This window comes from Engystomops pustulosus, unplaced genomic scaffold (assembly GCF_040894005.1).
Source record: "Engystomops pustulosus unplaced genomic scaffold, aEngPut4.maternal MAT_SCAFFOLD_1002, whole genome shotgun sequence".
In the NCBI taxonomy this organism is placed as follows: domain Eukaryota; kingdom Metazoa; phylum Chordata; class Amphibia; order Anura; family Leptodactylidae; genus Engystomops; species Engystomops pustulosus.
This window is the reverse complement of record NW_027285881.1, coordinates 1-13,108: the sequence shown is the minus strand read 5'-3', so window position 1 is coordinate 13,108 and position 13,108 is coordinate 1. Positions and strand designations below refer to the sequence as shown.

The 13,108-nt window shown below is 47.0% G+C and overlaps 1 protein-coding gene and 1 long non-coding RNA gene across 2 annotated transcripts; one reads left to right on the top strand and one right to left on the bottom strand.

Annotated features, from left to right (window-relative positions):
* Positions 1-3,931: 3,931 nt before the first annotated feature.
* LOC140112701 (capZ-interacting protein-like) lies at positions 3,932-6,754 on the top strand (the record flags this gene model as incomplete). The annotated part of the gene is made up of 4 exons (XM_072132601.1): positions 3,932-4,030; positions 4,185-4,268; positions 6,085-6,156; positions 6,260-6,754. Coding segments are annotated over 4 exons (735 nt in total), but the record flags the coding sequence as incomplete, so codon positions are not given.
* Positions 6,755-8,169: 1,415 nt separating this feature from the next.
* Positions 8,170-12,122, bottom strand: LOC140112700 (uncharacterized). The gene is made up of 3 exons (XR_011852704.1): positions 12,008-12,122; positions 9,500-9,596; positions 8,170-8,552 (listed from the first exon to the last, which is right to left on the bottom strand). It is a non-coding gene; the product is annotated as an uncharacterized lncRNA (long non-coding RNA).
* Positions 12,123-13,108: the final 986 nt, after the last annotated feature.

Below are 13,108 nucleotides of genomic sequence, written 5' to 3'. Positions count from 1 at the left end.
GTAGTTATATTCTTGTACATAGGGGCAGTATTATAGTAGTTATATTCCTGTACATAGGGGCTCAGTATGTATAGTAGTTATATTCTTGTACATAGGGGGACAGTATTATAGTAGTTATATTCTTGTACATAGGGGGCAGTATTATAGTAGTTATATTCTTGTACATAGGGGGCAGTATTATAGTAGTTATATTCCTGTACATAGGGGGCAGTATTATAGTAGTTATATTCTTGTACATAGGGGACATGTATTATAGTAGTTATATTCCTGTACATAGGGGGCAGTATTATAGTAGTTATATTCCTGTACATAGGGGGCAGTATTATAGTAGTTATATTCCTGTACATAGGGGGCAGTATTATAGTAGTTATATTCCTGTACATAGGGGGCAGTATTATAGTAGTTATATTCCTGTACATAGGGGGCAGTATTATAGTAGTTATATTCCTGTACATAGAGGGCAGTATTATAGTAGTTATATTCTTGTACATAGGGAGCAGTGTTATAGCAGTTATATTCCTGTACATAGGGGGCAGTATTATAGTAGTTATATTCTTGTACATAGGGGCAGTATTATAGTAGTTATATTCCTGTACATAGGGGGCAGTATTATAGTAGTTATATTCTTGTACATAGGGGGCAGTATTATAGTAGTTATATTCCTGTACATAGGGGGCAGTATTATAGTAGTTATAGTCTTGTACATAGGGGGCAGTATTATAGTAGTTATATTCTTGTACATAGGGGGCAGTATTATAGTAGTTATATACTTGTACATAGGGGGCAGTATTATAGTAGTTATATTCTTGTACATAGGGGGCAGTATTATGGTAGTTATATTCTTGTACATAGGGGGCAGTATTATAGTAGTTATATTCTTGTACATAGGGGGCAGTATTATGGTAGCTACACTCGTGTAGGGGGCAGCCTTTTAGTTATAACTTCCATTGCTTTGGTCTTTGTGGTAAATAAGAATCACTTGGAGAATTTCCCACGAGAAGCGATTCCCTCTGCCATTACATGAAGTAGCAGGAGATAAGTCTCGCGGCGTCTGTTTCCGCGTTGGGATAAAGTCAAACCGGACATAGCCCTGAATTCCTCTAAACACTTCTCCTGGACATAGGATGCGGACGTAGGCGGTGAAGAGTTAATAGACGCTATCAGATGTAGACGGTGTCTGGTAAATATCAGATGGTTAGAGGAGTCCGAGATTAGATCAGCAGATTTGCTTTTATTTTGCAGAAACAGCGCCACCCTGGTGCAGGGGTTATGTCTGGTACTGCAGCTCATCTCTACTTATATGAATAGGGCATAGATGCAATACCACACACAGCCTGTGGCTAGGAGTGGTGCTGTTTTTTCAACAAAAGGTAGACTGCCTATTCTTTTCCTGGCAAATTGATGGAGAACATGAAATTTGTCATGAAGCACAACCCTTAGGCCACAAAAGCTGACCATGTCCTTTCCTCCCACACCCCAAAACATACTGGTAGGGTGATTAGATTGTGAGCCCCATGGGGACAGGGACTGATGTGACAAGCTCTGTGCACAGAGTTGGGTGCAATAGCAAACATATACAGTATGTTTGACACACACAAGAAGAGACCTCACACTGCTATGCTCTGTGCACTTTGCACTGAGCTACTTCCCTTCTTCTCTGTAGTAGCCCTCTGTTGTTGGATTCTATAGGAATCACGTAGAACAAGGGACGGGCTGTGGATAGGAGAGTACAGAGCACAGCAGTGTGAGGACACGTCCACAGTCTGCTTGAAATCTGAGTTCATGCCTCACAGTCCTGCTGCTACTAATAACATAGACAAAGGTCTAATTACACATCTCTCCAAATACCTAACACTGGCTGCAGAGAACACAGAGCACAGCAGTGTAAGGACTCACCCCTAGTACACTTGGAGAAGCTACAATCCTGGAATATAAATCCATATATCACAGTCCCGCTGCTACTAGCAACATACACAAAGGTCTGATTACACATCTCTCCAGGGACAATACATAACACTGGCTGCAGGGAGCACAGAGCACAGCAGTGTGAGGTCTGATTACACATCTCTCCAGGGACAATACATAACACTGGCTGCAGAGATCACAGAGCACAGCAGTGTGAGGTCTGATTACACATCTCTCCAGGGACAATACATAACACTGGCTGCAGGGAGCACAGAGCACAGCAGTGTGAGGTCTGATTACACATCTCTCCAGGGACAATACATAACACTGGCTGCAGAGAGCACAGAGCACAGCAGTGTGAGGTCTGATTACACATCTCTCCAGGGACAGTACATAACACTGGCTGCAGAGAGCACAGAGCACAGCAGTGTGAGGTCTGATAACACATCTCTCCAGGGACAGTACATAACCCTGTCTGCAGAGAGCACAGAGCACAGCAGTGTGAGGTCTGATTACACATCTCTCCAGGGACAATATATAATACTGGCTACAGAGAGCACAGAGCACAGCAGTGTGAGGTCTGATTACACATCTCTCCAGGGACAGTACATAACACTGGCTGCAGAGAGCACAGAGCACAGCAGTGTGAGGTCTGATAACACATCTCTCCAGGGACAGTACATAACCCTGGCTGCAGAGAGCACAGAGCACAGCAGTGTGAGGTCTGATTACACATATATCCAGGGACAATACAGAACACTGGCTGCAGAGAGCACAGAGCACAGCAGTGTGAGGTCTGATTACACATCTCTCCAGGGACAATACATAACACTGGCTGCAGAGAGCACAGAGCACAGCAGTGTGAGGTATGATTACACATCTCTCCAGGGACAGTACATAACACTGGCTGCAGAGAGCACAGAGCACAGCAGTGTGAGGTCTGATTACACATCTCTCCGGGGACAATACATAACACTGGCTGCACAGCGCACAGCAGTGTGAGGTCTGATTACACATCTCTCCAGGGACAATACATAACACTGGCTGCAGAGAGCACAGAGCACAGCAGTGTGAGGTCTGATTACACATCTCTCCAGGGACAATACATAACACTGGCTGCAGAGAGCACAGAGCACAGCAGTGTGAGGTCTGATTACACATCTCTCTGGGGACAATACATAACACTGGCTGCACAGAGCACAGCAGTGTGAGGTCTGATTACACATCTCTCCAGGGACAATACATAACACTGGCTGCAGAGAGCACAGAGCACAGCAGTGTGAGGTCTGATAACACATCTCTCCAGGGACAGTACATAACCCTGGCTGCAGAGAGCACAGAGCACAGCAGTGTGAGGTCTGATTACACATATATCCAGGGACAATACAGAACACTGGCTGCAGAGGGCACAGAGCACAGCAGTGTGAGGTCTGATTACACATCTCTCCAGGGACAATACATAACACTGGCTGCAGAGAGCACAGAGCACAGCAGTGTGAGGTATGATTACACATCTCTCCAGGGACAGTACATAACACTGGCTGCAGAGAGCACAGAGCACAGCAGTGTGAGGTCTGATTACACATCTCTCCGGGGACAATACATAACACTGGCTGCACAGCGCACAGCAGTGTGAGGTCTGATTACACATCTCTCCAGGGACAATACATAACACTGGCTGCAGAGAGCACAGAGCACAGCAGTGTGAGGTCTGATTACACATCTCTCCAGGGACAATAGATAACACTGGCTGCAGAGAGCACAGAGCACAGCAGTGTGAGGTCTGATTACACATCTCTCTGGGGACAATACATAACACTGGCTGCACAGAGCACAGAGCACAGCAGTGTGAGGTCTGATTACACATCTCTCCGGGGACAATACATAGCACTGGCTGCAGAGAGCACAGAGCACAGCAGTGTGAGGTCTGATTACACATCTCTCCGGGGACAATACATAGCACTGGCTGCAGTTGGGTCACACCGGATAATAGACATTTAATGTTGATTTTCTTTTTTTTTTACAGGGGAAACCATCAGAAAGCAGCGAAGAGTCAGCGCCTCCACCCTCTGTCGCTAAACTCGCAGGATTATTTAGTGAAACCTTGAACAGTCCTAGGAAAGAGGTGACTATATCCTATAAGCTGCTATGGCCATAGATACATCCCACACTGTGGACCTGTCACCCACAGATTGTGGGGGGTTTCAGCATCTGGACCCCCAGCACAGATGTATGTAGTAGTATGTGGTTATATGAGTGACGCTTGTGTCTGCTCTAAGGTTCCCCCACAGAAACCGACCAGAAGAAAACCGCCATGTTCCCTGCCGCTGCCTAAGACTGAGGCCACCAATAATGGGGATGAGGTGAGAATCCACGGAATCACCGGCCACGACGCCAGGTCACTGGTCACTGTACGGGAGTATTCACACAGTGGACTCTGCAGCGGAGGCTTGTTTCATTGATGCAAAGCAGAAGCTGTATGTGTATTTATCAGAAAATAGACATAGATAGAGGATAGACGGACGTCTCACTTCTCCTACACACAGACTGCAGCCTCGGCACAACATACACACACCCTGCTACAAGGGGGTCTGACACCTGCCTAGTAGGGAGCGTGTCCCCGTCCTGTACCCCAAGTGTCCCCGTCCTGTACCCCAAGTGTCAGCGTGTCCCTGTCCTGTCTCCCCAAGTGTCAGCATGTCCCTGTCCTGTCTCCCCAAGTGTCTGCATGTCCCTGTCCTGTCCCCCCAAGTGTCAGCGTGTCCCTGTCCTGTCCCCCAAGTGTCTGCATGTCCCTGTCCTGTCCCCCAAGTGTCAGCGTGTCCCTGTCCTGTCCCCCAAGTGTCAGCGTGTCCCTGTCCTGTCCCCCAAGTGTCTGCATGTCCCTGTCCTGTCCCCCAAGTGTCAGCGTGTCCCTGTCCTGTCTCCCCAAGTGTCAGCGTGTCCCTGTCCCCCAGTTACCAGCGTGTCCCTGTCCCCCAGGTACCAGCGTGTCCCTGTCCCCCAGGTACCAGCGTGTCCCTGTCCCCCAGTTACCAGCGTGTCCCTGTCCCCCAGTTACCAGCGTGTCCCTGTCCCCCAGTTACCAGCGTGTCCCTGTCCCCCAGGTGTCAGTGTGTCCCTGTCCTGTTCCCCAGGTGTCAGCGTGTCCCTGTCCTGTTCCCCAGGTGTCAGCGTGTCCCTGTCCTGTCCCCCAAGTGTCAGCGTGTCCCTGTCCTGTCCCCCCAAGTGTCAGCATGTCCCTGCCCTGTCCCCCAAGTGCCAGCGTGTCCCTGTCCTGTCCCCCAAGTGTCAGCGTGTCCCTGTCCTGTCCCCCCAAGTGTTAGCGTGTCCCTGTCCTGTCCCCCAAGTGTCAGCGTGTCCCTGTCCTGTCCCCCAAGTGTCAGCGTGTCCCTGTCCTGCCCCCCAAGTGTCAGCGTGTACCTGTCCTGTCCCCCAAGTGTCAGCGTGTCCCTGTCCTGTCCCCCAAGTGTCAGCGTGTCCCTGTCCTGTCCCCCAAGTGTAAGTGTGTCCCTGTCCCCCAAGTGTCAGCGTGTCCCTGTCCTGTCCCCCAAGTGTCAGCGTGTCCCTGTCCTGTGCCCCCAAGTGTCAGCGTGTCCCTGTCCTGTGCCCCCAAGTGTCAGCGTGTCCCTCTCCTGTCCCCCAAGTGTCAGCGTGTCCCTCTCCTGTCCCCCAAGTGTCTGCATGTCCCTGTCCTGTCTCCCCAAGTGTCAGCGTGTCCCTGTCCTGTCCCCCAAGTGTCAGCGTGTCCCTGTCCTGTCCCCCCAAGTGTAAGTGTGTCCCTGTCCCCCAAGTGTCAGCGTGTCCCTGTCCTGTCCCCCAAGTGTCAGCGTGTCCCTGTTCCTCAGGTGTCAGCGTGTCCCTGCCCCCCCAAGTGTCAGCGTGTCCCTGTCCTGTCCCCCAAGTGTCAGCGTGTCCCTGTTCTGTCCCCCAAGTGTCAGCGTGTCCCTGTCCTGTCCCCCCAAGTGTCAGCGTGTCCCTGTCCTGTCCCACAAGTGTCAGCGTGTCCCTGTTCTGTCCCCCCCCCAGGTGTCAGCGTGTCCCTGTTCTGTCCCCCCCCCCCAGGTGTCAGCGTGTCCCTGTCCTGTAAAGGGGACTGAGCTGCACTTCCTCATGTATCTGTATCACTTTATGAAGTAGAACCTTGAAACCAGTAACTTCTCTCTGATTTTCTTGTAGAAACTGTCTCCTCCACTGTCACAGGTGCCGAAGATCAAGGTGAAGAGCTCCCCTCTTATCGAGAAACTTCAGGTAAAATATCGAGAAAATATACAATGGTGTATATAGTGATATGGAGCATGCTGGGAAAACCTGGGTATTTTCTATGTATATTTATATGTCATTTTCCTTCCAGGCTAACTTGGCCTTTGCTCCTGCATCACTTCTTCCGGGACCATCTCCAAAGAGCCCGGGACTAAAACCCATGGCCTCCCCTTGGGGCACTCCTCCATCCACCCCCAGCAGCCCCGGGGTGCAGCCACATTCCAGCAACACAGAGGAATCTCCTGTAAGTTTTGAGCAACCACCAGAGGGCAGTCATCTCCAGAGCTACACTAAGGTAAGTGTCTATGGATTGCTAAATATTCAGACAATGCAGACATGGAGTTGTGCAAAATATGGAGTGTGTATCTTGGAACCTGATGGCTTAAATATTTACATTTCCTCACTTGCAACCATGGGACAGATCACAATGACGATGACACTTATACACTTACAACGCCAGCTTACAACTTACTATGTGCGCAGTTTCTTCAATCAATTAAATTGGTTGGTTATACACCCTAACACCCTTAGGGTGAAGACACACATGGCGTTTTTGGGCCGTTTTTACTAAGTGCGTTTTCAGATCGTAAATAACACATGCGTTAAAAAACGCACTTAGTAAAAACGGCCCAAAAACGGCCCAAAAACGCAATGTTTGTCTACACCCTTATACCTCCACTCCTCAAACTTTGCAGAAATCCCCATGTCTGTGCCTGCTGGCATCTCCCTCAGAGCTTGGGAAATCCGGTTACAGGTAGCTCCCCCTAGTGGTGGTTATAGAAAAAAATATAATGATTAATTATACACTGCTTATAACAATAAATTGAGCACTAAAATCCCACATTCTAGATCTAGAACAGTAAAATGTAAAATTAATAATCAATGAAAATCTGAATTAATATCCCATGAAGGTCTGGATTTGGATTGATGCTGAAATAAAAGTGGAAAATCAAATTTCAGGCTGATCAGACCTCATTGGATACGTCAAGATAAGGAGATAAGGCTCAGTAGCGTTTGAGGCCTCCACATGCCTGTACAACACCTCAGTATTCTCCTGATGAGGCTCAGTATGCTCATGATAAGGCATATTAGTCCGTGTGGCCTCCATATGCCTGTATGACCTCCCTACAACACCTTTGCATGCTCCTGATAAGGCCAATTAGTGTGTCTGGCCTACACATGCCTGTATGACTCCCTACGATACCTGGTCATGATTCTGATTAGGATCAGTAGTGTATGTGGCCTCAACGTACCTGTATGACCAGGGCCAGATTAAGGGTCCCAGCGGTATGGAGCACCTCATTTAGGATGGGGCCCCCCCGCTCGGCAGCCGACGTGGGGCCCCCTCCCACAACAATATATGTAAAAAGATATCACATAGTTACACAGTTCCGAAGCTCTAGAGCAGGGGTAGGGAACCTATGGCTCGGGAGCCAGATATGGCTCTTTTGTTGGTTGCATCTGGTTCTCAGACAGCTGTGACTACCTATCTACTTGGGGGCATGTGCTGTGGCTACCTATATACTGGGAGACATGTGCTATGGCTACGTATCTGGTAGCCGCTGGTCTTTATAGGAACCCGGGAAGTGGGCAGCGCCAATCAGCAGGGCACTGGCCCTTTAAATCTGCGAGTGCCGGCACGTATGCGCTGGTAGTCCCACCCTGGGGTGGGACTACTTATCTACTGGGGGGCATGTGCATATGGTACGGCTCTTACGGAATAACATTTTAAAATGTGTGGCGTTCATGGCTCTCTCAGCCAAAAAGGTTCCTGACCCCTGCTCTAGAGGTATTAGAAACAAAGGAATCTTTAGTTTTAGATAAATTCCTACCTTTACTAAACCATTTCCAATTTTGGTCCATGACAAACTAAAAAATACTACCGCCATATTATTACTGAATAATGATACCACAATACTGTTACCAAATAAATACTACCATAAGACCAATATTCCAAACAATAGCGCTACAATTTGCAAATGATCCCTTGAAACTGACCCATAGGATTACCACAACATGACCGGTATTACCAATAATTTACCAACTATAAACTCCATTTACTGAGGATCTTTACCGCCATATTGTTATAATACAAACACCACCGAGCAGAAGGCAATATCACTAATGACACCTCTGTACTAGGCCCAAATAATAACATTACATCATGATTATTACCACTACATAATACCTGAATAATACTGCAATACTATATAATAACCTACACACACAGACCAGTATGTACCAGCATATAGTGACCATACAGTAGTATATACCAGTCCTGCACACAGGCCACAGTGTCATCCAATGACTTACAGGTGACGTCCCTCATGTTGTCTCTTCCCTCCTGTCTGATCTTCCAGGAGACTTCTTCCATCCATGACTCTCTGCGGGTTTATAAAACAGACATGGTTCGCATCATCCTATATACACCTCACACCTCACCCCCACATATATCATATATACCCCTCACACCACAACTGACCACACTGTGCCCCACATATATCATATATATCCCTCACACCACAACTGACCACACTGTGCCCCACATATGTCATATATACCTCTCACCACACAACTGACTATACTAACAGTGACCACACTGTACATAACCCATTATGCAGGTTCCCCCCAAAGTACTTCATTAGGTAGGTCTCCCCTTTAGCATTTCATTAGGCAGGGCTCTCCTTTAATAAATCATTAGGTAGGTTTCCCCCTTAGCATTTCATTAGGCAGGGCTGTCCTTTAATAAATCATTAGGTAGGTCCTCCCCTTTTTATTAGGCACAGTGGTTAATACACACACAGTGATGTCACAGCGGGTTAATACACACATACGCACACACACAGTGATAGCACAGGGGATTAATACATACACACAGTGATGTCCTAGCACAGGGTGTTAATACACACACAGTGCTGTCACAGTACAGAAGGCAGATACACACACACACAGTGATGTCACAGTTCAGGGGGTTAATACACAACAGTGATGTCACAGCCCAGGGGGTTAATACAAAACAGTGATATCACAGCACAGGGGGTTAATGCACAACAGTGATGTTACAGCACAGGGGGCGGTTACACACAGTGATGTCACAGCACAGGGGGTTAATACACAACAGTGAAGTCACAGCACCAACATTATCAATAAGAAAATGCTGAAAACCATAACAATAATTGATGACAATAACCCCACACCCCAATGCTGGCTCACTATGAACACTAGGAATATTACAGGACATGTACAGTACACGCTGAGAGATGTCTCAAACTAGAAGGTTAGTCAGTGAGTACAATACTGATCTGACAAAGGTAGAAGTGGCATCTAGTACCTCACAGGTGACGTGTCTTCTCCTTCAGGGCCAGAATCGACGTAACTTTTCACCAGATGTCTTCTGCTCCTGGCAGCACATGCCCCACACTGTGCAACTAAAAATACCGCAGTTACTCACAGTACAATGCCACCTGGATAACAGAAATATGCCCCCCCCCAAATATACCCCATAATTAAACCTCTGTGTCCCCTGCATATATTACTATACTACAGACCCTGAGTGATACTGTACCCCTAATTATATATGTCACCCATTAATTACACAATATATGTTTCCCCCATTACTTAATTTATATATTACCCCCTTTAATGAATTAACCTACCTATTTATGGCCATTTCTAATATACTGGGGTGCCACATGAATTTTAGAGGCTGGCCCCTCAAGTAATTATTTAATATACTGCCCCCCCCCCCATTTAGTTATTTAATATACTGCCCCCACCTGACCCTATAAACTATTTTACATACTAGGCCTCACCCCCAATAAATTTCATACACTGGCTTCCTCTGTCCATTAATTATGTAATATACTGGGCCCCCAAATGAATTTTTTTGCACTTCACTCTTTGGTTCAGTAAGATCACTGGGAAAATAAATGTATAGAGGTTTTATTGAGTTTTAATACATTTGAAAAAATTAAAACCTCATCAAGAACAAAAAGGGGTTTTGTCTGACGCCAATAACTTTTTCATAGCGTATATACTCAAGGCTTATACTCGAGTCAAGGAAAAAAAAAGTCAAAACTCACCTTTCCAGCGCCCCCGCAGGTCTTCTCTTCTTCCATCGGCAGCGGCAGGTCTGTACACGCTGCCGACGGAACAAGAGAAGACCTGTGGAGGCAAAGGAAAGATGTATACAGGGGCAGGCTATATCAGCGGCTGGTGTTGGCTATATAAGGGTTGGCTTATACTTGAGTATATATGGTACTGAGATACGTGAGCAGTTATTTTTGGTGGGATGAGCTGACGTTTTCATTGCTACCATTTTGAGGACTGTGAGACCTTTTGATCAGTTTTTATTAAATTTTTTATGTTATGTAAAATGGTGTAAAAGTTGCATTTCGGACATTTGGGCGCCATTTTCAGTTATGTGGTTCAACACCAGCAATGACCATTTTTACATTTTGATAGATCGGACATTTTGAGACATGGCCATACCTAACGTGTTTGCGATTTTTACTGTTTAATAAATTAGTATCAGTTCTAAAAATAGTTTACTATTTTTTTAGAGTACTTTAACCCTAGATGGTCTGATCGTTCTTACTATATACTACAGTACTACTGTATTGCAGTATATGCAATTATTACATATTGGAGTGCTGCCTCACCTTCTATTCATTTTGCAATTATTACACAATATTCATTACAATGAGCCACTGGCACATTATGACGAAACTGCAGATGCCATGCAGCCTTGGGTCTGACGAAGACCCAATGCTATCATGGCAACCGATCGCTGCCCCCGATGACGTCCCAGGGAGCGAGTAACGATCGGAACAAAGATGGCGGCGCCAATGTGCCACCGTCCTTTAAATGTTGGCGGCAGCATCAGAAGGGTTAATACCCACTGTAGGCACTAGCACTAATCGCGGGTATTAGTGGTGGATGTTTGCTGCAGTATGCAGCAAACTCCACCGCTGTATGGAGAGGGCTCAGCCCGTGAACCCTCTTCATACAGGTCCCACACTTCGGCGCCGTACATGTAAGCCTCAGAGCGTGAGGGAGTTAATATTGTATCCCTCACACACACACAATTAATTATTTAATATGCTGCCCCCCCCCACAATTAACTATTAAATATGCTGTCCCCCCCCATAATTAACTATTTAATATGCTGCCAGCCACACAATTAATTATTTAATATGCTCCCCCCCATAATTAACTATTTAATATGCTGCCCCACACACAATTAATTATTTAATATGCCGCCCACCACAGTGATCTATTTAATATGCTGCCCCCCCCCACAATTAACTATTAAATATGCTGCCCCCCCATAATTAACTATTTGATATGCTGCCCCACACACAATTAACTATTTAATATGCTGCCCCACACACAATTAATTATTTAATATGCTGCCCACCACAGTGATCTATTTAATATGCTGCCCCCCCCACACAATTAACTATTAAATATGCTGCCCCCCCATAATTAACTATTTGATATGCTGCCCCCACACACAATTAATTATTTAATATGCTGCCCACCACAGTGATCTATTTAATATGCTGCCCCCCCCACACAATTAACTATTAAATATGCTGCCCCCCCCATAATTAACTATTTGATATGCTGCCCAACACACAATTAACTATTTAATATGCTGCCCCACACACAATTAATTATTTAATATGCTGCCCACCACAGTGATCTATTTAATATGCTGCCCCCACACACAATATAACTAATATGATGCCCACCCCAATTAATTATTTTAAATACTTTGTCCCCCACCATCTTTTAATGCTGTTTGATTTAAAAAAAAATAAAACCTTATACTCACCTCGGGTCCCGCGTCTTGTTTCTTCTTGTGGCGTCCGGACAGGAAGGGTGCGCAGCCGCGTGATGACGTCATCACGCGGCCGCGCAGCCTAGTTCATGGAGCGATGTGCGCCGGGGTTGTCTTCCGGCCACATCGCTCCAGTAATAGTGCTCGAGCGGCCGTTTCCGGCCGCATCGAGCACTATACACTGACGGGCAGGAGCTTCCTGTCCGGACGGACGGAGACTCCTGCCCGATTGCCGAGGCGAGTGCCGGGGCACCCCGGGGCCCCAGCAGGAGCTTGAGCAGCGGCGCTATTGGAGCGCCAGGCCGGGGGCCCCCAACCAATAAATCCGGATCCGGGGGCCCGGCGCTGGCGCTCCATTAGCGCCAATGATGATCCGGCTCTGTGTATGACCTCCCTACAATGTCTGGGCATGCTCCTAATGAGGATTAGTAGTGTATGACCTCCACATGTGCAACACCCCTGCAGATGCAAAGGGTTAGGTTGGTGTTGCGAAAGTGTCCCTCTCCATGTCAGAAGCTGTAACATGGGAAACTTAGTCATTGCAGCCTGAAGATTCTGCCTGGAAAGACAATAATTAAATGGGTGTTAGATGTTATCCAATTATGTGGATGTATTGTAAGCTGGAATGTGATTGGAGAGGTGCTACCACCTGACCAGGGGGAGTATAAAACCCCTGTGCAGGGGGAGCACATGGTCCAGTCTGCAGTGTCTTTTCCACACAGCAGAGAGTCCAGACCACAAGGTCTCTTAGCACATGGACAGAGTGAAGAGAGAGGCAGTGTGTAGCACACCTTTAGTGCTGACACAGAAACCAATCCCAGGAACTGAGTCAGGAGACTCTAATCCAGAGCTGCAGCTTCCACAGTTTGAACACAGCTCCATCTCCATTATCCCGGCCTGTATCTACTACCAGGCTGGTGAGCTATTCCTAAGGACCCCTCTTTATAACCACTCCAGTACCAGAATCTGCTGTTAGTCGTTTGGCCGTTGCCTGCTACCTGTTGTTCAATAAAGAATCGTGAGTTGATTTGCACAATGTTGCCTCCGTCTGATCCCTGGATACAGCTGTTACCACCACGAGCTTCCCCATCCATT